This window comes from Tachysurus fulvidraco, chromosome 24, assembly GCF_022655615.1.
Source record: "Tachysurus fulvidraco isolate hzauxx_2018 chromosome 24, HZAU_PFXX_2.0, whole genome shotgun sequence".
In the NCBI taxonomy this organism is placed as follows: Eukaryota; Metazoa; Chordata; class Actinopteri; order Siluriformes; family Bagridae; genus Tachysurus; species Tachysurus fulvidraco.
This window is the reverse complement of record NC_062541.1, coordinates 5,337,158-5,361,484: the sequence shown is the minus strand read 5'-3', so window position 1 is coordinate 5,361,484 and position 24,327 is coordinate 5,337,158. Positions and strand designations below refer to the sequence as shown.

The following is a 24,327-nucleotide window of genomic DNA, read 5'->3' as shown; positions in this document are numbered from 1 at the left end:
CAATAACACAAACAGATCAACCAAACACTGAGGAAGACCCTGAGTAAATACAGACTGATTGAGCACAGGCTGGCAGTAGATCAGGGCCGATACAAACAAACCCGGTGCTGTAGAGAGGACAGACTCTGTTCACACTATGACCTCAGTGGTGTAATGTGAATTTGGCAGCACTACTTGCAGTCATTAGGAGACATCATTCCTGAGCATAATAAAAAATAATAATAAGTAATAATAATAATAATAATAATAATAATAATAAGTAAAAATAATAATAATAATAATAATAATAATAAGTAAAAATAATAATAAAAAAACAGTTTGAAATATTTTTCTGAAAAATTCTATACATTTATTTCAAATAAAACAAAACAACTACATGATATTTAGAGGAAACACTTTATCTACCATCTGAATCAGTTATAAACATTTTTTTTGCCCATGCAGGCCATCAACATGACTGTCAACAGTACCAAGAACTGAGGAAAATCCCCCAAACTCTGTGCAAAATAAAATATGGAGGTATGATATTGACCTTTGAGATTGTTTTACATCTTGTGATTGTTGAGTGTGTAATTCTTGAATAAACTGAATTCTACTGACTAGAATCGCAGTTTAGCCCTCAAGCTGGGTGTCTTAAAGAAGGTTAAGATTTGACCATTGAACATTCAACAGGATAATGATTCCAAACATACATCCAAATCAACACAAAACAAAATGTTGTGTAGTCTCAGTCTCTGGATTTCAATTCAAGGTCCTTCGACAAACATTCTCCATCTGTAATTTTTTCATTTGATACGTCTGAGCTCCTTCTGCAGCACACTGCTCTGATACTGTCAAACACAGCCATGTATAGGATGGGATGAAAGCACATGTTCAGGCAGGCTAATGCCTTTGACACTTGGTATCCATTACGCACATAACAATTAGTCTTACCAGTGTTAATCAGTTTAAAATACCATATTTGTAGAATGTGAAAGGGGACAAACGACACAGTGTACAGGATGCAACCTAAACCTACAATTAACGCCACTCTTTTCTTCTGCAGTGAGGTGATATTTGCATTTTTAAAAACAACCATTATTACACCAAAATAGGATCCAAAAGTAACTACAAAAGGGACCATAACAGCCATAAGCAATATGTTGGTTGTCTTACTAAGTTTAAGTCAAGTCAAGTCAAGTCACCTTTATTGTCACATCACCACGGCACATGTGCCTTGGTGAGTGAAATTCTTGGGAGCGAGCTTCAGACATTGCAGAACCATTTACAGTAGTAACATAACATAAACATAAATAGAACAGTTTACAGACAGGTTAGAAACAAAAAATGTGCGAAATGCTCAGTATCATTGAAATGTGCAAATGTGGAAAATGTGGAAAGGGTGCAATGTGTTCATACATAGTTGCTAGACATATATATATATAAAACCATACATATATATATATATATATATATATATATATATATATATATATATATATATATATATATATATATATATATATATATATATAAAGTATTATATACATGTAATATTATGTAACATGTTAAGGTGCAATGGACTATTCATAGAAATGTCCTGTGGTACCGATAGCTTATTGTCAGATATTAGATTAGATGCAGTGTGTGTGTATAGTCCCATGTGTATTGATGCAGTACGAATACCGTGTGCGTGTGTGCATGTGTGTATAGTCCGGTGTTGAACTGTTGAATATGCTGTGTGCTGTGTTATTTATGGCTGTTAATTAGTCTGATGGCCTGAGGGAAAAAGCTATCCCTCAGTCGACTAGTGCGGGATCGGATGCTGCGGAGATGTCTTCCTGAGGGGAGCAGAGAGAGCAGTCTGTGGGATGGGTGGCTGGAGTCATTAATGATCCTCCGAGCTTTCCTTATGCACCGCCTGTTGTAGATGTCCTGGAGGGAGGGAAGCTCACCTCCAACAATGTGGCTGGCAGTTCGCACGACCCTTTCCAGAGGCTTACGGTTGCCAACGGTGCTGTTTCCAAACCAAGCGGTGATGCAGCCCGTCAGGATGCTCTCTATAGTGCAGGTGTAGAATGTTCTGAGGATGCTGGGGCTCATTCCAAACTTCCTCAGCCGTCTCAGGAAGAAGAGGCGTTGATGTGAGTTCTTCAGCACTGTGTCGGTGTGTGTGGACCAGGTGAGATCCTCACTGATGTTGACACCCAGAAACTTAAAGCTGCTCACACGCTCCACAGGTGTCTTGTCGATGGAGATGGGTCTGTGTTCTCTGCTCTGTCTCCTGAAATCAACCACCAGCTCCTTGGTCTTGTCAATGTTTAGTGAGAGGTGGTTCTTTCGACACCATTTGGTCAGGGTGCTCACCTCTTCTCTGTAGGCCGTCTCATCGTTGTCGGTGATCAGGCCTATCACCGTTGTATCATCAGAAAATTTGACGATGACGTTGGAGCTGTGTGTAGCTGTACAGTCGTGTGTATACAGGGAATACAGGAGTGGGCTGAGGACACAGCCCTGAGGAGCACCGGTGTTGAGGATCAGAGGGGATGAAGTATTGCTGCCCATTCTCACCACCTGACTTCTGCCTGTCAGGAAGTCCAGAATCCAGTTGCAAGTGTGGCAGCGAATATCAAGTTTAAGTGCTTTACTGCTGTAATTTGCAAATAAGTAACAGCTGTCCTTATTCAGACCTGAATAGTAGAGGACTAGAGATGAAATGCTTGCAACAAATATCCAGACAAACACACTGATGATCTTGGCGTGTTTTGGGCGAATGTGTTTGCATGTGAAAATTGGATAAACAATGGCCAGGTATCGATGTACACTGATGCACATGAAGAAGTAAATGCTGAAGTAGAGGTTATAAATGAAGAGAAAGCACTCTATTTTGCAGAGTGCCAAATCCCCAGACCAGTCCTCTTGAATTGTAGACGATGAGAAGTGGGAGTGTGAGGGCGTAAAAGACTGATGATCAGGGACATCTTTTGGTCTCATCACTGTTGGTGATGAGGCTAATCACTGTGGTGTCATCAGCAATCTTGATTATGGAGTTAGATCAATACACAGGCATGCAATAATTAGTGAAGAGGAAATAGAGGAATAGGCTCAGCACACAGCCCTGTGGTACACCATTGTTAAGGGTGTCGGTGGCAGAACGGATGTTCTAGCCTGACCTGACAGGCTGGGGTCTATTGGTGATTAACTTGGAAGGGATTATGGTATTAAATGATATAATTGATATACAGTGTAAAAAGCTGTAGACCCAGAATAGATCCTTGGGGAACACCTAAGCCTATTTATGAAAAAGTATTTGCGTATAATGGAACTCATAGTATACATCATCCGGCCAGTTATGTATACAATTTAAGTGTTTCAAGAATGCAGAAGAAGGCATAAAGTTGTGCAAAAGAATAGTATAGTCATTATTATTATAACCCAGCCTTCCAAGAAATAGTATAACCACATACCAAATAGTGTAGAAATAGCTGGTTTACAAGAATATTGTGCACTGAAGCAGGTTAACTAGAATTGATAAGCAACCAACATGCTAAACCACAATGGTTAACCCAATTGGAGAGTTCAGGACTGATTTCATCATTGATTTCTTGATTAAAGAGTGAAACAAAAGTTTTAAAATATATTTTATTGGTTTTGTACTTAGCATAATTAAGTTATAGGCTATATGAAAACTAAACTAATAGCTGTCAATCACTCATTCACTCAACCAAAATCTAGTGGAAAGCCTTTCAAGAAGAGTGAAGCTTATTATAACAGCAAAGAGGGAAATGGGATGTTCAGCAATCACGTATGAGTGTAATGGTCAGGTGTCCACAAATCTTTTGCCAATTAAAAAACATAAGTAGCAAGACTGATAATAATTCTGAGTGATAATGCTCCATAACATGAAATGTAACCATAAATATGTAAAATGTAGGATATGTTTTTTTTTTTATTACTTACTTACATTAATCTTATATCAGTATATTCCACATACAAAACACTGAAGGTTTAAAGAAAAACAGGATTCTTCCTTAGAAAGATAAACATTATTATAACTACTATATTATAACTATTATAAGTGTATAATATAAGCCTGACTAACTCAACATTATTACTGTTACACAGTATATTTTCAGATTCTGTGCCAGCTACCCTTACAGTATGTGGGTTAAAGTTCCTGTTCAATATAAACCTCAAGGCTAATCAACCACAAAAAAACAAACAAATAAATAAATAAACAAGACACGACAATGTACAGACGACAATCTTAAAACACTTCTCGTTTATATTGTTTACAGAGTATTCAAGAAGCATTTACATGATTGTTTTACACATACAAAGTACATCTTTAAGCATATTGCAGACAGTAATGGAGGAATATATCATTTATTTATTAAATTGCTATTACAAGGCTTTACAGTTAGAGAAGCAGCTGTTGTATTATCTCAGCTTGATAATTTTGCTCCTATAGCTTCTCTATATTGAATGCATTTAATTTTAACATTCTCATCTAACCTTCGGTAAAGTTTGTACATGGCGACAGATACGACTGTATATTTCAGCTGCATTACAATTAACACTTTTATGCACTAAGAAAAATGTGAAGTCAAAAGTTTCAAAAGTGTTTCTGTTGCCTCTACTACATCTGTAACACCATATTGTGGTCTCGTTTTTGAAATGAGTCAGTTTCTAGACAAAGCACCACTTTTGGCTGTGTAGTTGTTTTACTGCCACACTTTTGACTTGGTAAGCATTCAGAATGTTCCGATCTTTCTTATTTATTATATTTGGGGAAAATGGTAGCCTAGTGGTTAAGGTGTTGGGCTACCAATCAGAAGGTTGTGAGTTTGATTCCTATGACCACCAAGCTGCCACTGCTGGGCCCCTGAGCAAGGCCCTTAACCTTCAATTGCTCAGTTGTATAAAAATATAAGTTACTCTGAATAAAGGTGTCTGCTAAATGCTGTAAATGTATTTAGCCTGCAAAACTGTTTAAAAAGGAAATGATGTTTACAAAGCTGTTAAACATTGTTTTTTGCGCATAATTTACGCATAATTGCTTGTATGTTATGGAATTTCTAGTCATCTATTATGTTAGACTATATATAAAACAAAGCAAATAAAATGAAAAGAAGTATAATGAATAGTAGTGACATAGTCTTAAATCATTCTCATAATAAAAGAAAGATAAAAGATACAATGGCATGTTTCCTAAAGCTCTCTCAGAACATATGCGTGAGTCATACTGCCAGCGTAATAGTCAATAGAGTAAAAATTGTAATGGTTTTCAAAGTGCACAAGACATTTTGTTAACTGCAATCTATTTAATCAATTTTCAGTTGTATGCAACTTTTCTAAGAATAAATTAGACACTTTTTAAGCGATAAAATGCCATGCCATTTAAAAATAATTCAGTATTATAAAAAAAATCTACCTTGCAACTCAGTTTATTTCATCACTTACAAGAATTCTGTGAAGAGATCCTGTCGAGAAAGCCTGTCTTCTTCAAGTGTGTGAACATCATTGAACATCTTTTACCACATTTAATCTGATCAAATATTTAAAAAAGGCAATTCATTTCCTGTTTGTACTGGGGCAGACACTGTGGTGTAAATGCACACAATCAATAGATTGATTTGTTGAACTTACCAGCAGTAATGTCACTGGATCCAAGATTTCTTCAAATTCTAGACAAATAGGTAATTTCCCTAAATTACAGATTTTTCTGGGACATATTCACATCTCAGAGATGAGTTTCATTTCCTCTGCAGAATCCTTTTTCCAACTTGTACAACACAGCAACATTTCACAAGAACCACAGCAACATTATTAATAGCTCTTTGAGTTATTGCTGTAAATACAATAAACATTAACATGAACAACTAAAACACAGCCACATCTTTAGAAAGATTGCAGTCTTTCACAGCTGTTTTTTAGTTAAGTTTTTTCTGACAAAATCTGAAAAAGGGAAACAGATGAAGGGCAACTCTATCAGAAATGACAGCAAGTGTCACAGATACCTACATATTTATCAAGCACAGGAAGCACTATTGATAAAAATCTTTTTTTTTTCTTATTTTTGTCAGTCTGTTTTTTTTTTCTTGTTTTTTTTTTTGGTTGAACAAATCTGAGTCAACTGTCTTTAAACGTTTTTTAAAATCTGGCTCAGAATATTTAAATCAGTAATTAAACCCATTGCACTATATGGAAATGAGGTGTGGGGTCCAATAACACAAACAGATCAACCAAACACTGAGGAAGACCCTGAGTAAATACAGACTGAGTGAGCACAGGCTGGCAGTAGATCAGGGCCGATACAAACAAACTCGGTGCTGTAGAGAGTTCAGACTCTGTTCACACTATGACCTCAGTGGTGTAATGTGCATTCAGCAGCACTACTTTCAGTCATTAGGAAACATCATTCCTGGGCATAATAATAGTAAAAATAATAAAACAGTTTGAAATATTTTTCTGAAAAATTCTATACATTTATTTCAAATAAAACAAAACAACTACATGATATTTAGAGGAAACACTTTATCTACCATCTGAATCAGTTATAAACATTTTTTTTGCCCATGCAGGCCATCAACATGACTGACAACAGTACCAAGAACATACTAAGGAAAATCCCCCAAACTCTGTGCAAAATAAAATATGGAGGTACGACATTGACCTTTGAGACCATTTTACATCTTGTGATTGTTGAGTGTGTAATTCTTGAATAAACTTAATTCTACTGACCAGAGTCGCAGTTTAGCCCTCAAGCTGGTTGTCTTCCAGAAGGTTAAGATTTGACCATTGAACATTCAACAAGATAATGACTCCAAACATACACCCAAATCAACACAAAACAAAATGTTGTGTAGTCTCAGTCTCTGGATTTCAATTCAAGGTCCTTCGACAAGCGTTCTCCATCTGTGATTTTTTCATTTGATACGTCTGAGCTCCTTCTGCAGCACACTGCTCTGATACTGTCAAACACAGCCATGTACAGGATGTAATGAAGGCACATGTTCAGGCAGGCTAATGCCTTTGACACTTGGTATCCATTTTGAACAGAACAATTAGTCTTCTTTTCTTCCTTTAGTTTAAAATTCCATATTTGGAGAATATGAAAGGGGACAAACGACACGGCATACAGGATGCAACCTAAACCTACAATCAGGGCAACTTTTTTCTTTTCCAACAAGGTGATATTTGCATTTTTAAAAACCACCCACAAAACACCAATATATGATGCAAAAGTAACTACAAAAGGTACCAAACAGCCTGTAACAGCCATAAACAATCTGTAGGTTGTCTTATTAGGTTGTCTTACTAGTGCTTTACTGCTGTCATTTGCAAATAAGGAACATCTGCCCTTATTCAGACCTGAATAGTAGAGGACTGGAGATGAAATGCTTGCAACAAATATCCAGACGATCACACTGGTGATCTTGGCGTGTTTTGGACGAATGTGTGTGCGTGTAAAAAATGGATGAACGATGGCCAGGTATCGATTAACACTGATGCACATGATGAAGTAAATGCTGACGTAGAGGTTACAGGTGAAGAGAAAACGCTCTATTTTGCAGAGTGCATTACCAAATCCCCAGACCCGTCCTCTTGAATAGTAGACGATGAGAAGTGGGAGTGTGAGGGCATAAAAGATGTCACTGATGATCAGGTTGCAGGAGAACACTACTCCTGTGTGCCAGTTCTTTCTCTCCTTAGTCACAAGCAGCCACAGTGCCAGTATATTTCCCACCAGTGCCACACACATCTCCACACCGTAGATAGGAGGTAACAAGACCTCTGAAAATGTACTGTTACACCTGTTTCTGTTCATTTTACTGAGACTCCTGAAAACAGCAATGCAAAGAAGCTGTATTAGAATCAATTAAAAGGAATAGCATAGGACATTAGGACATATAGGAAACCAAGAGCAATTATAATTTATATGGATTAACCTTTCCACACAGTGAGATTGCAATTTTTATTTCTCACCTGTAAACATAAGGTTTGTTAACAAGGTTTTGGTTTTTTAATGAAGTTTACATTTTAAATTCAGCATTTTTGATATTTGTTCAAACCTAGAGGATAAGGAATTATATTTACATTTACATTTACAGCATTTGGCAGACGCCCTTATCCAGAGGGACGTACATAAGTGCTTAAATCTCTAACATTGAATACATTAATGCTGGTTCACTAGGTTACATACTTAAGATGCCATGAGTTTAAAACATTTGTTCAAAGTTACAATGAAAAAGTGTTATTAACACATCAGGGTGAAGAAATAAATAGAAATATTTTAAATGAATCAACTTTAACGTAACACCCCAATAATGTCTCACAGCCTGACATGTCATATATTATTATTTTATAAGTAACACTGACACTGAATAGTTTGTGGTTTGTATGCTTTTAATCAAAACGATAATCAGGTCTGCTATATACATAGTGAGGAAATGGTGAGTAAATGTAGTCGTTTGAAAAAAGGCAAAGGAAGTGAGCTATGTGAAAACCAAATAACTAATAATAGTGTTATCAACCATAGACTTCCTGTAAGTTTAATAGCAAACCATATTGTTACTGCGGAGAAAAAACTGCTGCATACAGACAGCACACAATTCTACTTAGAGCAATGAATCAGTTTGTCCAGAAACTGGTTGATTCTTTGAATATGAATCAGTTTACCCAGAAACTGATTCATATTCGAGGTATCACCCAGGACTTGATTTGAACGTAGATTATAATTTCCATCAGATCTGTAACAGTTATTTTCGAGTATACCGGCTGCCCAATAGCCACACGTCTGCAGTGACAGTCGATCTCAACCATTGGTGGAAATGAGATCGATGAGCATCAAGTGATATGGGTATGTTATTAAATCTTTTATTTTTTTTGTGAAATAAAAATTTAACCCTGAACCTCTCTAAGTCCCAGCGAGCAAAGAAAATCTGTCACGCAAATTTTTTTTCTTCCGTCTGAATTCTTTCATTAATTAGCATTTTTCTCACTCTGTCACTCCTAATGCAAATTGAAATCTAAATTATTTGCAATTAAGTGAGAACCTTGATGTAGGGACACTTTTTTCTTATACGATAAACAGTATTTATTTTAAGGAACACACCCAGAACACTACACAAATTTTAAAACTGTCAAATTCTCATTCATTTATAACAGTATATATATATATATATATATATATATATATATATATATATATATATATATATATATATATATATATATCCCAGTTACTGCGATGCCGTAGCAATGCAAGGAAACCGAATTATCTTCCTTCCCTCAGTTTTGCTATATATATATATGAGGCTTTTACATGCTAATCTTAACTACAAAGATCTGGTGGACTGAATTTTTTTCTACCAACAAATAAGAGACAAATGTTAATGTTATAACCCTATGAATACAGTAATATAGCCTTAAATCGGCATCTTAAAAATTAAAAAGAGGATTTAAAGTAAGTGTATTAATCAAAAAAGTGCCCAAGACATTTCCTACCTGCTCTTTATATCAACAATTCAATTCGAACGATAGATAACGTTTTCCCAAGTAATGGCATTAAAAAATATCAAGATCATAATAAAATATCTTGCTAACATTACCTTGCCACTTGGTTTATCTGGTCACTCACCAGTACTCTGCACACAGATACTGTGAGGATCTTTGTGTACAAGTCACATGTCTACAATCGTCCATGATGCGACGTAGGTTTTTCATGTCCTGTTAGCCTTAGCGCAGTTACTGCGGTGTAAAAACTCCATTCCATCATACATATCTTCTTCCCCCCCCCCCTTCCCCCCCCCCTTTCCCCCCTAGGCACTTTCTAGGCCCTTTAGACTGATTTTCACACTTTTCTTGTGATATATTTTCTTCATTAGAGGTTTCTGATACAAAACGTTTCCTCTTTTTTAAGTGATCTGTTTGATGCAGTGTTTCCTGTTCATGGTGTCTTACATATCTTGGTTTGTTAAGGTTAAACCTTGGGTACACATTCTGCGTGCCTTCACCTGCATTCAAAGAGCCTCAGGACATGTACTGAAGAGACGAGACCGCGTTCTTCCAAAAGTCTATCCCCAAGTTACCTAATTCACCAAGATCTTTAATGGTAGCAAAAGAATCTCAGACTAGTTTAAATGAATTAGGAGGAATTTACTCATCAATCCCTAACTTTATTAAACTAGTATCAATCCTCTGCTTTTGCTGAAACACATAGATGTGATAAAAAAAGAAGCAATACATACATCACCTGTAAGGTTGGACAACACAGTGACAAAATGCTGCTACATCCAGAGAACATGCAAAAACTGTAGCTCTAGAAAGGAATCCAATGTAATAAAGCAGCTTAGAGTCTGGACAACAAAGCTGCCAGTTTCAGTAACGTGCATTAGAAAGAAAATGAAAAACCCATTATTGCAAAACAGTGATGACTGCTTCTTTCAGTTCTCCAACATTCATTCAGTGCATTTTCAGACACCAAGAAAAGATGAGTAATCACTTTTAAGAAATATAACAGATGATAGCTTTGTACTTATAATCACCTATAACACTAATAATATGCTTAATAGCTAATATTTCCAACCTAGAATTCCAAATAAAAAGGGTCCAAACTCAAATACTTGAGTTTTTCCTGTCTTGGCTTCATACTAAACGCAATTTTGCATGTTTTATTTGTTTTTCCTGTGATTATAAATGTCAATATTAAAGTCATATTAGAAAATTGAGACTTATACATTGAACATTAAGGGTGCTTTCACACCTATAGTTCGGTTCATTTGGTCCAGACCAAAAGCAAATAAATGATACATTGTAGCTTTTTAGCAGTTTTGGTTCCTTTTCACACCACACTGATCGTTCTGTTCCGCAGCACTTGAAACGAACCAAAATGCAGTCATGTGATAACATCCACATCACTCATTGGCTACATGTCTTTGAGCATATTTCCTAAACTGCTTCTCGATTGGTCAGAATAAACGTGCGGGAAATTTCAACGAAACTCCAGAAGTAAACAAAAAGAGAAAAATACAGGAAAATACAGCTGCAATTATGTTTGTGGTTGTAATCTACTACATCGCTTGTATACAGCATTCTATGCAAAGTCAGAATGAAGCGCAGATGCGGCTTGAAAATATCATTTTAATGCACTGCAAATGGCGAAGACGCATCGCAAGACACTTCAGGAGGCTTCAAGCATTACTTTTGCGAAACTGTGACATGCTTATCTTCCGAAAATATTGCCAACGACCCACTACGGCAGCTGGTTTAGTCCAAAATGCGCAATACTTTTTGCAGTTAGGTCTATTCGATCTCGGACCGTGTTCTCACCAGAAACGAACCGTACCAGAGTTCGTTTGAAAGCGTACCGAGACCACCTCTTCAAGGAGGTCTCGGTACGCATGTTTGGTCCGCTTTTGGTGCGCACCAGAGTTCGATTGCTGCATTCTCACCTGCCCAAAAGAACCGCACCAAATGAGCAATCGAACTCTGGTACGATTCAACCGAACTAAACAAGGCAGGTGTGAAAGCACCCTAAGACTAATTTTCTAAAGTAAAAAAAAAAAAATTAAATCAATTTTTTAAACTAATTTAATTATAAAAGTAAAAATCAGAAAGCCTTTTAAAAAGATTTTCTTCTTAATTAACAGCCCTTATTTCTCTTAAAAAAAACTGACTTCTACATAATTTTATGTTAATTTGTCTACTGATTAGCATTAATGATCCTATCCAAATAAAGCTATTTCCAAACTACAGATTTTCCTGTGACATCGTCTTTGACATCACCTCTGTACAACCTTTTATCCCCACAACATTTCGTTTCCCAATTTTAATTTCATGAATCACAGCAATTTTATGAAAGACTCCATTATTTACAAAGCACAAATATATTTTTTTAACAAACTGCAGTTTTTATCAGGCTGCTTTAGCGGGTTAGAAGCTGAACATCAACACCATCAGGTCGCATTCGTGTAGATCCTGCCTAATGTTTTATCTTCACCTTCTCTCTTTCTTCTTCATGAAGTCTTTCTTTCCTTGTCTTCCTCTTGGAAATGCTTTAAATGCAGAGCCGGTTTTCGCTCTTTGTCCTTTCCCCTTTAAACCCTTTGGCCCACTTTTCTTTTCCCCAACCCTTTCCCCTTGCTTTCCTCTGAAATTCTTTCCTCCTTTACTCTTCCCAAACCGGTTGCTGGCCCCTGACATTGTTCCTGCTTTAAATCCTCTGCTTCCAGAGGAGTGTTTTCCAGTGTTCTTCCAGCCAAACTTCCTAGCAGCAAAGTTTTTATCACCAAAAGAAGCCTTGCCCGTAGGTTTGGATCGATGTGCTTTTTCTTCCCCAGGAGCTCTGGACAGTTTCCTCTTCTTAAAGGGCATCTGTGTCCTGCCTGGGGCATGTTTCCTCTTTGCAGTGGGGAACATGTCTGAAAGAATATAACAAGGAGTATTGAAGTGACTAAAAATAGCAGGTGGACAATCATTTCTGTAAAGGTTGGATTAGGTGCAGGGTTTTATCTCAATTGAGCAGGACACCCCATTACTTGTACAAGAAAGTCATTGAAACAAAATAATCAAATACATAACTGTATATACAAACAAATTTTTAGGTCCATTACCAGTTTACTCCAGGCAGTGGTGAGTAATATAATAAGATTTAAGCACCAACATATTTATACAATATAACATCAAGTATAAATTTTAAGTGCTAGACAATTTGTCCTTATGAAATACCGTACCACCGTAATATTTAAGGAAAACAATGTTTAACATTTCAACAAGGTATATATATATATATATATATATATATATATATATATATATATATATATATATATATATATATATACATACGCCCCCTTGTGTCTGAGAAGAGAACTGCAGTTTCCATAAAATCTATATATCTATCTATACTCGCACACACACTGTATACGCCCCCTTGTGTCTGAGAAGAGAACTGCAGTTTCTATAAAATCATCTATCTATCTATCTATATATGTTTATTTATGTATATATATATATATATATATATATATATATATATATATATATATATATATATATATATATGTGGCGGGAGCGGTGTGGTGTGTTAGGAGGTACGCGTGAGAGCCGTACAGCTTATCACACACAAACCCAAGTTTATCTATTTGGAACCAGTTTGGCTACGCCACCTGGGAGGGTTAAACCCAGGAAATAGAAGTAAACCCCAGTGTTTGTTATCAGATCACACAAGTTCGGTTCTCTTAAAATAAGTGTAGGCAAGAAAACATGGGCATCATAAAAAGTACAATGTTTGTTAAATACTTTCAGTTAAAAACCCCCTTAATATGCTCAATCTAAAAAACCCTTAATAACGGCCCAAACCAACATTACAAAAACAACAAAAAGAAAGATGTCTTCACTGTAAAAAAAGGTGCAGTGACGTACAAATACACAAATAACGACGATCAAAGGAAAGAAATAATAAAACAACCACTTTACGCAACTTCTAAACAGACAAAACAAAATATCACAATTAAATCTGTGCCTGGGAAATTAAAGAGCTGGGGTTATCCAACGAGGCATTCACCAGGGTTAGTTATCCAACCGCACACTTCCACAAACACACACACCTCACCGTGAACTCAGAGCACGCACTCGTACACTTCAAGAATGTCGCACAGCACACGTTGGAATAGCACCACCACCAATAGGTCTTTCACCCGTGGGACCCCCAGCTCCTGAAAGAAATCAAAACCAAAATAAATACATATAAAACAGGAACAGAATGAATGAAAAGCAAATAGAAGTCACAATTCAACGCAACCAAAAACTTTATAAAAAGTTTGCGGGAGACATGACTCAAAAAGGGGCGGCCATGTGGTTCTTAGGCTGACCCAAAGAAATACCCGATCTTCCACCCCAAAGTAGACCAGAGCAGGTCAGTTAAAACTATCCCAGAAACCAGATGGTAGCAGCAGAAGTCCCTTTAAATAATTGTAGGCCAATATTAGGTCACTCGGCGCGCAGTGGAGGAAAAGGTCAACTGCAGTGGTAATAGCCAGGACGAAAACGAGAGGGAGAATCCTATAACAAATAGTACAAAAACAGAATTAATAGTAATTGCACAATTACATGGCGAAATTCCCCTTAGCAAAACCGACAACTTACCAAGTGCGGATAAAGGAGCTCACGAGGATCAATTCGCCGCTCAGGATACGCAGCCCTCAAATAACCCGCTGTTAAATCGAAGTACAAGGACTGCACATTACTCACGCCACCCGACCCTCATTAAAGCTAGACATGATCTATAATGCAACTTCATCATACCTGAAAGGTGGGCAGTAAACAGATCCGAACAGCATCCGACAGGGACACACACAGTGCTGAAAAGACAGGCTAAGGGTGCAATAAACGAGCCATTAGTGCAACAAGTAAAGATAACTAAAAACGAATTAGCCAACGCTACATGCTAACCGCACATACCTGAAATCGCTAGAGTAAACGAAAACGGGGAGGATACGGACGTGACGCATCCCAGGCTCAAAACCAACCCGCTCTAAATAGTGCCTGCTCGACACTGATTGGTGGTCATGAGTGTCAATCACCACTCGTACCTCGTTCATACGGTCACAATCCACCCCCAGCTTCTGCATCGTCGCCCGACGGTGAACTAACCCCAAAAGCCCACACTCTTAACCTTCAGTCCCAAGGACGGAACAAGACCCCAGCTGTACTACCCACTATACTAGACACCGTACCTGGCCCCAGTGATCGTGGAAGATGATGTACATTAGAGTGCTGCCCAGCAGTACTCCTTCCGGTCCTTCTCACCACACTCTCACCCACAGAAGCAGAGGATAAAGGAAGGTTCATTGCTGGCTGCACATTCGCTCCTGCCTCAGGGACTTCTAACCCTAGGTCCTCATCAGAACCTGGAGGTTCCAACTGAACCGTACCCCGAGGTGATTGCCTACTATTAACCTGTGATGTTTCAGGTACCAGGACAAACAAATCTCCCTTGTCCAACTCCTCTTCCCGAGGCTGCACCGGTTCCGCTACTGGAGTGTCCTGCAATATGGGGGAGGAGTTCCTACCAATCTGAGGTTTCAGCAACGATCGGTGCACATGCTTTAACTTACTTAGATCTGTGGTGGGGGCAATTGTATACACCACACCTCCTTCCTTAGGTGCCTTCACAATCCGGTACACCACTGAGCTCCACAGGTCATGTATTTTGTGTCGACCTCTCACACTATAATCACGGAGATATACCAACTGACCCTCCTTCAGTGGTGACTCTCGGACCTGCAGATCATGCCTGGCCTTTCGGCGATCAGCAGCGGCCCCCAACCGCTCACGAGCACCCTCAAAAGCCACCTGCAACCGATCCTGATGTTCCATAACCCAACGATGAACACTACCAGCCAATGGTTCTTCAACTCTACCAAGCAAGAAGTCGACTGGAAGTCTAGGCTCCTGCCCAAACATCAAAAAATACGGGCATTCCCCTGTAGCTTGGTGAGGGGTAGTGTTGTAGGCGAACAGTACCTGAGGGAGAAAAGATGGCCAGTCCCTCTTCCTTGACACAGGCAAGGTGCGCAAGAGGTTGTGTAATGTCCTGTTGAAACGCTCACATGTCGTTTCCAGCAGGGTGATATGGAGTAGTGCGTGACTTTTCAACTCCATATAAGCAACACAACTGATGGATAAGAGCCGACTCAAAGTTACGACCTTGGTCCGAATGGATACGGCCAGGCACCCCAAATTTACAGAACCACTCGACAACCAGAACCTGTGCCACAGTCTCAGCTTGTTGATTTCTAGTGGGTACAGCCAAGGTGTATTTGGTGAAAATATCAGTCATGACCAACACATTCTCCAGACCTGAACTTGAGGGTTCTAACACAGTAAAGTCCAAGGCCAGAACCTCATTTGGCCGTGCGGCCAGCAGGTGTCCCATGAAACTAACAGGGGCAGGCTGGACACCCTTGGCACACTGGCACCTCTCACACTCACGGCACCACCGGGCAATGTCAGCAGACATCCCTGGCCAATAACATCGTTGCCACACCAGCTGAGAGGTGCGCTCCACCCCCTTGTGCCCATGCAGTTGGTGTAATTGTGTCAACACCTCAGACTTCATGGCCACCGGCAATAACACTTGGAGAACCTCCTCTCCACCATCCGGGCGAAACACCCGACGATAAAGCACCCCCTCCTTCTTCACCAGGCGATCCCACTGCCGAAACAAAAGCGCAGCAGACCTAGAGAATTTCTTACGCTCCTCAGAGCTAGGTGGCGATTTCCGCCTCCAAAACACCAGCAGCTCTCCAATAGCTGGATCGGCCTGCTGCTGAGCAGACATATCACTGATGGAATAACCAGGAAAGGATACGATCTGGTTTACCCCTGTCACCAATCCGCCCTGGTCGACTTGACGCAACGCAGCAGGAACAGCTACCCCTGGGCACAAATCCTGAACCTCCACCACAGATGGATTCTGGCGTGATAAGGCATCAGCATTGCGGTTGCTCTTGCCTGATCTATACTTGAACTCAAAATCAAAGGCCGCCAACTGGGCAGCCCAACGCTGTTCCATGGCGCCCAGCTTAGCAGAGGTCAGGTAGCTAAGAGGATTATTATCGGTGTAGACTACACACTTGTGTCCCAGCAGGTACTCCTGGAACTTCTCGGTCATGGCCCACTTGAGCGCAAGAAACTCCAGCTTCATAGAACTGTAGTTTGAAGTATTGCGCTCAGTGGGCCTAAGACCTCGGCTACCATAAGCTATGGGACGCACCTTACCGTGTTGCTCTTGTGAGAGGACTGCCCCTAGCCCCCCATGGCTAGCGTCCACCTCCAAAATAAAAGGAAGTGAAAAGTCAGCATAGGCGAGCACAGGGGCTGTGGTAAGTCTACCCTTTAACTCCTCAAAGCTACTCTGACACTCATTAGACCATCCCTCAGCAAACTCACGGGACCCAGACTTTGACCGCTTTGGGGTTGCCAGCTCTGCTACCAACCTGTGGAGGGGGGCAGCCAGCCGCTGCAACACTGGTTGGCTGAGGCCACTGAGAAACTGCCTCAATCTTGCCTGGGTCTGTCAATTGCCCCGATCTGCTCGGGTACAGAAGGGAAAGCCTACACAACTTGTGTACTCACCCTAGCTGAGACCTCCTGAACTTCAGTGACCTCTGGGGGTAAGCTAACCACATAGACATGGCTGACAGTGCCTACAACTGTGCTAGCATACATCACTACATCCATCGTACCCACATTAACCACAGGCACATAAGCTGTGCCATGGTGCACAGGCACCAGAGCAGGAGATGCCAACAAACCTGCTGATAGGCCAGAATCTGGGGGCTCAAACAATACAGTGCCACTTGAGTACTGTGCAGAACAGGTTACAGCAACCATTTTCATGGTACCCCCTGGGATGCGACACGCTTGGCGTCCACGCACCTTGACTCGGCCCCCCTGATCTGAAACTGGCTGGACGTCGATGTGATGGCAATGCTGTAAGGCCTGGAAAATAGAAATAGGGGCCCGTGACACAACAGGTAAGTCAAAAAGACTTGTGCCATGCTGGCCAAAAAGCTCCCGGTAGCAGCGACTCAGGACGTTCATTCCCAGAACACCAGGAACCTGGGCACACAAACCACCTGGAGGATCTCGGACCACCAGCATATATATTATTAAAACTTCAAATAATAGCCGAGTCCCAAATAGATGCCTGTCTCTTTTAATCGCCGGTGTGACGACAGGTTTGGGTTAATAAAGGCCGGTTTCAAATAGAGGCCTGGTCTGTTTTTTAGTATCAGGGTGTATTTGATCTTCTTAAACCCGTCAGATGTTTTGATTAGATTTCACGTGACAGGAGCAACCGTTCATGAACGACTCATCACTATGGCAACATAAAGAGGTTAACGAACTTTCTTTTAGTCTTCAGTTTTTCTTAATTCTCTCAATACCACCATGGAGACAAAAAGAAAAAAGTATGATTTGACATTTAAGCTGACAGTTGTCAAATTTGCCGAAAAAAATTGGATACGAAAAGCTGGAAACGGAGCGGCTGTATGCTTGCGCGCACACGCGCGCGTGTGTTTGTTCTTACATTAAATGATTTGTTAAACACATTCGAATTAATTATAATAAAACGTAATATAATGTGGTAAACTCCTACTGTCATGCTTGAACATCTCAACACTAAATTAAAGGCCTGTCTCTTATAGACGCCTGTTTCAAATACAAGCCGGTGCAGTTCGTCAATTTGGGTAAATAGAGGCCCGGGCTATTATTTGAAGTTTTACGGTGTGTGTGTGTGTGTGTGTGTGTGTGTGTGTGTGTGTGTGTGTGTGTATATAAATGTATAAATGTATAAAGTGTATAAATACACACACACACTGTATACGCCCCCTTGTGACTGAGAAGAGAACTGCAGTTCCTATAAAATCATCTTCAGGACTTTCTCCTCTCCGGTCTTTTCTGAAATCCTCCTTTTCACCGGACTTATTTGAGAAGCAGCTCACTGATATCCTCCAGTTTGTTCATGTTGGGGAACTTCTCCTGCAAGAGCTTCTTCATGCCTCCAAAGACCTGCTGCTAAGAAACTGTGTTCATTCTATTGTTACTGTACGAAATATTGTTTGAACATTCAGTATTTACACTGGTCGGTCGGCACTGTTTCTCTTACTGTTTATTGTCTTTTGTGTATTGCATTTTTTGTACTTTTTGTGTTGTCTTGTAACTTTGTCTGCGCTGTTTTTTGTCCTGCACTGTCTTGTTTGTCTTGTCCTGCACTGTTTGCACCAGGTTGCACAGTTGCACTTTATGTGGATAAGACTACTTACATGTCCTTAGCCCTGTCTTTGTTTTATGTAGCACCTTGATCCTGGAGAAACTTTGTCTCATTTCACTGTGTACTGCAACACCTATATATGGTTGAAATGACAATAAAAGCTTAAACATGGTAGCCATCAGTTTGAGGTGCATGCCCTCCGTCCCGAAATTGTTCAGCACCAGCAGCGGATGGTGAGTAAACTGCTGCTCGTGCATCCTGTGCCTCTTCAGAGACGAAACCACGTCCTTGATCAGGGTGTACTGGGAGGAAGGAAGAAAATAAATAAAACACACAATACATTACAAGAAGATTCATTGCGCTGTGAACACCGTCATCGTCAGACACGTCAGTGCGTTTACTTTGGAACAATCACTTTGCAGTCAACACCCTAAATGTTAATCATTCGCATCTGAACGGCTTTAAATTTACAAAGACGCTTTGAATACTATGAGGGCCGGTGTACCTTTGTAACCTGGAAATGGAAAGTGGGGCCTTTAGGAAGTCGTGCCAGTCTCTGTGAGAGGAAGAGTCACTTTAATTAAAGTCTTTATTTGACATCACTTTTTTAACCATCACACTTATACCAATAACAGAGCTTAAAAAAACTTCTCCTCGGCCACGTGATTCGCAGCTACACGTGCTTTCTTCTGGTTTTTAGTCTACATGATTTCAAATAAACACACATTCTGATGATATCAGTCAAGAAATACATCATTGTCCAAAATAAAATGCTGATTTGAACATTTTTTAAATCTCCTGATGAGGATGAAACACTGATATGAACTCAGGGTGTCTGATGGAATGGGCTCACGTAGAGATTCGAGATTTACTGCATTAAAAGTGTGTATAGATAAAATTTAATGTCTTGTTTCTCTGGAAACCTTAATTATATGATTCATTTAAAAATAAATAAATTACAGCTGGTTCAATATTCAGCCACCTGAATGCTGACTGGAACCAGGACAAGGGATCACATCACTCCAGTCTTGGAATCCTTACATTGGCTCCCTGTCAGATTTCAGGTTGATTTTAATGTTCTTATGCTTACATACAAAGCTTTGAATGGTTTGGCTCCTCACTACCTTACTGAGATTTTAGCCCCCTACACACCTGTTCCTGCTCACCACTCTTCGGATTCTGGCCTTTTAATCGTCCCACATACCCGTTTAAAATCTAAGACCCTGACTTAGACTACTTTCAGTTATTAGGAAACATCATTCCTGGGCATAATAATAGGAAAAATAATAAAACACAGTTTGAAATATTTTTCTGAAAAATTCTATACATTTTGACCATGCAAGCCATCAACATGACTGTCAACAGTACCAAGAACTGAGGAAAATCCCCCAAACTCTGTGCAAAATAAAATATAGAGGTACGACATTGACTTTTGAGATTGTTTTACATATTGTGATTATTGAGTGTGTAATTCTTGAATAAACTGAATTCTACTGACTTATAGTCGCAGTTTAGCCCTCAAGCTGGTTGTCTTCCAGAAGGTTAAGATTTGACCATTGAACATTCAACAAGATAATGACTCCAAACATACACCCAAATCAACACAAAACAAAATGTGTGGTCTCAGTCTCTGGATTTCAATTCAAGGTCCTTCGACAAGCGTTCTCCATCTGTGATTTTTTCATTTGATACATTTGAGCTCCTTCTGCAGCACAGTGTTCTTATACTGTCAAACACAGCCATGTACAGGATGGGATGAAGGCACATGTTCAGGCAGGCTAATGCCTTTGACACTTGGTATCCATTATACACATAACAATTAGTCTTCTTTTCTTCCCTTAGTTTAAAACTCCATATTTGGAGTATATGAAAGGGGACAAAAGACACAGCATACAGGATGCAGACTAAACCTACAATCAGGGCAACTTTTCTCTTCTCTAACAAGGTGATATTTGCATTTTTAAAAACCACCCACAAAACACCAATATATGATGCAAAAGTAAAAACAAATGGGACCAAACAGCCTGTAACAGCCATAAACAATCTGTAGGTTGTCTTGGTATGTTTTTCTCTGTAATTTGCAAATAAGGAACATCTGTGCTTATTCAGACCTGAATAGTAGAGGACTGGAGATGAAATGCTTGCAACAAATATCCAGACAATCACACTGATGATCTTGGTGTGTTTTGGACGAATGTGTGTGCGTGTGAAAAACGGATGAACGATGGCCAGGTATCTATTAACACTGATGCACATGATGAAGTAAATGCTGACGTAGAGGTTACAGGTGAATAAAAAGCGCTCTATTTTGCAGAGTGCATTACCAAATCCCCAGACCCGTCCTCTTGAATAGTAGACGATGAGAAGTGGGAGTGTGAGGGCGTAAAAGATGTCACTGATGATCAGGTTGCAGGAGAACACTACTCCTGTGTGCCAGTTCTTTCTCTCCTTAGTCACAAGCAGCCACAGCGCCAGTATATTTCCCACCAGTGCCACACACATCTCCACACCATAGATAGGAGGTAACAAGTCCTTTGAAAATGTACTGTTACAACTGCTGTTTCTGTTCATTTTACTGAGACTCCTGAAAACAGCAATGCAAAGAAGCTGTATTAGAATCAATGAAAAGGAATAGCATAGGACATTAGGACATATAGGACACCAAGAGCAATTATAATTTATATGGATTAACCTTTCAAACCTCCAGGATTAAATCTTGATCCTCCAAATTCTAACACTGCTTCCCAGAATTTACCACACAGTGAGATTGAAATTTTTAATTCTCACCTGTAAACATAAGGTTTTTTAAACAATGTTTCAGTTTCTTAATGAAGTTTACATTTTAAATTCAGTATTTTTGATGTTTGTTCAAACCTAGAGGATAAGGAATTAACACATCAGTGTGAATAAATAAATAAAAATATTTTAAATACATGAACTTTAAAGTAACACCCCGATAACGTCTCACAGCCTGACATGTCTTATATTATTTTTTTATAAGTAACACTGACACTGAATAGTTTGTGGTTTGTATGCTTTTAATCAAAACGATAATCAGGTCTGTTATATACATAGTGAGGAAATAGTGAGTAAATGTAGTTTGAAAAAATGTTTGAAAAAATGCAACGGAAGTGAGTTATGTGAAAACCAATTACCTAATAATAGTGTTATCAACCATAGACCTCCTGTAAGTTTAACAACAAACATATTGTTACTGTGGAGAAATCACTGCTGCATACAGACAGCACACAATTCTACTTACAGCAATGAATCAGTTTGCCCAGAAACTGGTTGATTCCTCGAATATGAATCAGTTTACCCAGAAAGTGATTCATATTCTAGGTATCACCCAGGAATTTGGATTTGTACACTGAAAAACCACACAGAACGATTTGAACGTAGATTATAATTTCCACCAGATCTGTAACTATTTTCCAGTGTACCCGTTGCCCAATAGCCACACGTCCGCAGTGACAGTCGATCTCAACCATTGGTGGAAATTAATGAGCATCAAGTGATATGGGTATGTTATTAAATCTTTTTTTTTTGTGAAATAAAAATTGAACCCTGAACCTCTCTAAGTCCCAGCGAGCAAAGAAAATCTGTTGGGCAAATTTTTTTCTTCCGTCTGAATTCTTTCTTTAATTAGCATTTTTCTCAATCTATCTCTCCTAATGCAAATTGAAATCTGAATTATTTGCAATTAATACTTTACTTTTAATTTTACTTTGATGTAGAGGACACTTTCTTATACGATATACAGTATTTATTTTAAGGAACACACCCAGAACACTACACAAATTTTAAAACTGTCAAATTCTCATTTATTTATAACAGTATATTTATATCCCAGTTACTGCGATGCCGTAGCAATGCAAGGAAACCGAATTATCTTCCTTCCCTCAGTTTTACTTTATATATATATATATATATATATATATATATATATATATATATATATATATATATATATATATATATATACACACACACACACACACACACATACATATACACATATAAATACACAATAAATACACAATACACATAAATACATATACATATATAAATACACAACCACCAAAATTCCTAGCAAAAGCAACCTGAACTGATGAATTTTTAATCACAACTGAGCTGATCGGGGCAAATCTAATAATATAGTTTAGATTATATTACTGAGGCTTTTACACGCTAATCTTAACTACAAAGATCTGGTGGACTGAATTTTTTGTACCAACAAATAAGAGACAAATATTAATTTTATAACCCTATGAATACAGTAATATAGCCTTAAATCGGCATCTTAAAAATTAAAAAGAGGATTTAAAGTAAGTGTAATAATAAAAAAAAGTGCCCAAGACATTTCCTACCTGCTCTTTATGTCAACAATTCAATTCGAACGATAGATAACATTTTCCCAAGTAATGGCATTAAAAAATATCAAGATCATGATAAAATATTTTGCTAACATTACCTTGCCACTTGGTTTATCTGGTCACTCACCTGTACTCTGCACACAGATACTGTGAAGATGTTTGTGTACAAGTCACAAATCTACAATCGTCCTTGATGAGATGTAGGTTTTTCATTTCCTGTTAGCCTTAGCGTCACTGCGGTGTAAAAACTCCATTCCATCATACATATCTTTTTCCCCCCCTTTTCTTTTCAAGGCACTTTCTAAGCCCTTTAAACTGATTTTCAAACTTTTCTTGTGATATTTTTTCTTCATTAGAGGTTTCTGATACAGAACGTTTCCTCTTTTTTAAGTGATCTGTTTGATGCATTGTTTCCTGTTCATGGTGTCTTACATATCTTGGTTTGTTAAGGTTAAACCTTGGGTACACATTCTGCGTGCCTTCACCTGCATCCAACGAGCCTCAGGACATGTACTGAAGAGACGAGACCGCGTTCTTCCAAAAGTCTATCCCCAAGTTACCTAATTCACCAAGATCTTTAATGGTAGCAAAAGAATCTCAGTTTAGTTTAAATGAATTAGGAGGAATTTACTCATCATTCCCTAACTTTATTAAACTAGTATCAATCCTCTGCTTTTGCTGAAACACATAGATGTGATAAAAAAAAGAAGCAATACATACATCACCTGTAAGGTTGGACAACACAGTGACAAAATGCTGCTACATCCAGAGAACATGCAAAAACTGTAGCTCTAGAAAGGAATCCAATGTAATAAAGCAGCTTAGAGTCTGGACAACAAAGCTGCCAGTTTCAGTAATGTGCATTAGAAAGAAAATGAAAAACCCATTATTGCAAAACAGTGATGACTCTGCTGCTTCTTTCAGTTCTCCAACATTCATTCAGTGCATTTTTTTAGATACCAAGAAAAGATGAGTAATCACTTTTAAGAAATATAACAGATGATAGCTTTGTACTTATAATCACATATAACACTAATAATATGCTTAATAGCTAATATTTCCAGCCTAGATTTCCAAATAAAAAGGGTCCAAACTCAAATACTTGAGTTTTTCCTGTCTTGGCTTCACACTAAATGCAATTTTGCATGTTTTATTTGTGTTTTTCCTGTGATTATAAATGTCAATACT

General features: G+C 38.7%; 3 protein-coding genes across 9 annotated transcripts in view; all 3 read right to left on the bottom strand.

Moving 5' to 3' along the window:
* Positions 1–21,902, bottom strand: part of LOC113648120 (P2Y purinoceptor 11-like) — a 74,813-nt gene extending 52,911 nt beyond the window's left edge. Inside the window, exon 1 of the mRNA XM_047807686.1 lies at positions 21,456–21,902. The gene's annotated coding sequence lies outside the window, so the exon portion shown is untranslated. The remainder of the gene's footprint in view (positions 1–21,455) is intronic.
* On the bottom strand, positions 6,444–10,820 carry LOC113648092 (P2Y purinoceptor 11-like). 3 transcript variants are annotated; one of them, XM_027155152.2, is made up of 2 exons: positions 10,233–10,820; positions 6,444–7,823 (listed from the first exon to the last, which is right to left on the bottom strand). In XM_027155152.2, the coding sequence occupies exons 1-2, from the start codon at positions 10,286–10,288 to the stop codon at positions 6,851–6,853; spliced, it is 1,029 nt and encodes a 342-aa protein (XP_027010953.1). In that variant the 5' UTR covers positions 10,289–10,820; the 3' UTR covers positions 6,444–6,850. The 3 variants fall into 3 exon arrangements, with proteins under 3 accessions (XP_027010953.1, XP_027010954.1, XP_047663639.1); XM_027155153.2 differs by having other exon boundaries at positions 10,238–10,820; XM_047807683.1 differs by lacking the exon at positions 10,233–10,820 and adding an exon at positions 9,594–9,728.
* On the bottom strand, positions 19,072–23,994 carry LOC113648091 (P2Y purinoceptor 11-like). 5 transcript variants are annotated; one of them, XM_047807682.1, is made up of 3 exons: positions 21,919–22,664; positions 21,456–21,550; positions 19,072–21,347 (listed from the first exon to the last, which is right to left on the bottom strand). In XM_047807682.1, exon 3 carries the CDS (start codon positions 21,332–21,334, stop codon positions 20,387–20,389), a length of 948 nt encoding a protein of 315 aa, XP_047663638.1. In that variant the 5' UTR covers positions 21,335–21,347; positions 21,456–21,550; positions 21,919–22,664; the 3' UTR covers positions 19,072–20,386. The 5 variants fall into 5 exon arrangements, with proteins under 5 accessions (XP_047663638.1, XP_047663637.1, XP_027010945.1 ...); XM_047807681.1 differs by having other exon boundaries at positions 19,072–21,550; XM_027155144.2 differs by lacking the exons at positions 21,456–21,550; positions 21,919–22,664 and adding an exon at positions 23,267–23,703 and having other exon boundaries at positions 19,343–21,347.
* Positions 23,995–24,327: the final 333 nt, after the last annotated feature.

Coding starts and splice junctions, on each gene's coding strand:
- LOC113648091 (XM_027155144.2), bottom strand. CDS start 23,352: ATGAAAAACCTACATCTCATCAAGGACGATTGTAGATTTGTGACTTGT. Junction 21,348..23,266: donor TATCTGTGTGCAGAGTACAG/GTGAGTGACCAG, acceptor TGCTGTTTTCAG/GAGTCTCAGTAAAATGAACA.
- LOC113648092 (XM_027155152.2), bottom strand. CDS start 10,288: ATGTTCTCTGGATGTAGCAGCATTTTGTCACTGTGTTGTCCAACCTTA. Junction 7,824..10,232: donor TGTCCAACCTTACAGGTGAT/GTATGTATTGCT, acceptor TGCTGTTTTCAG/GAGTCTCAGTAAAATGAACA.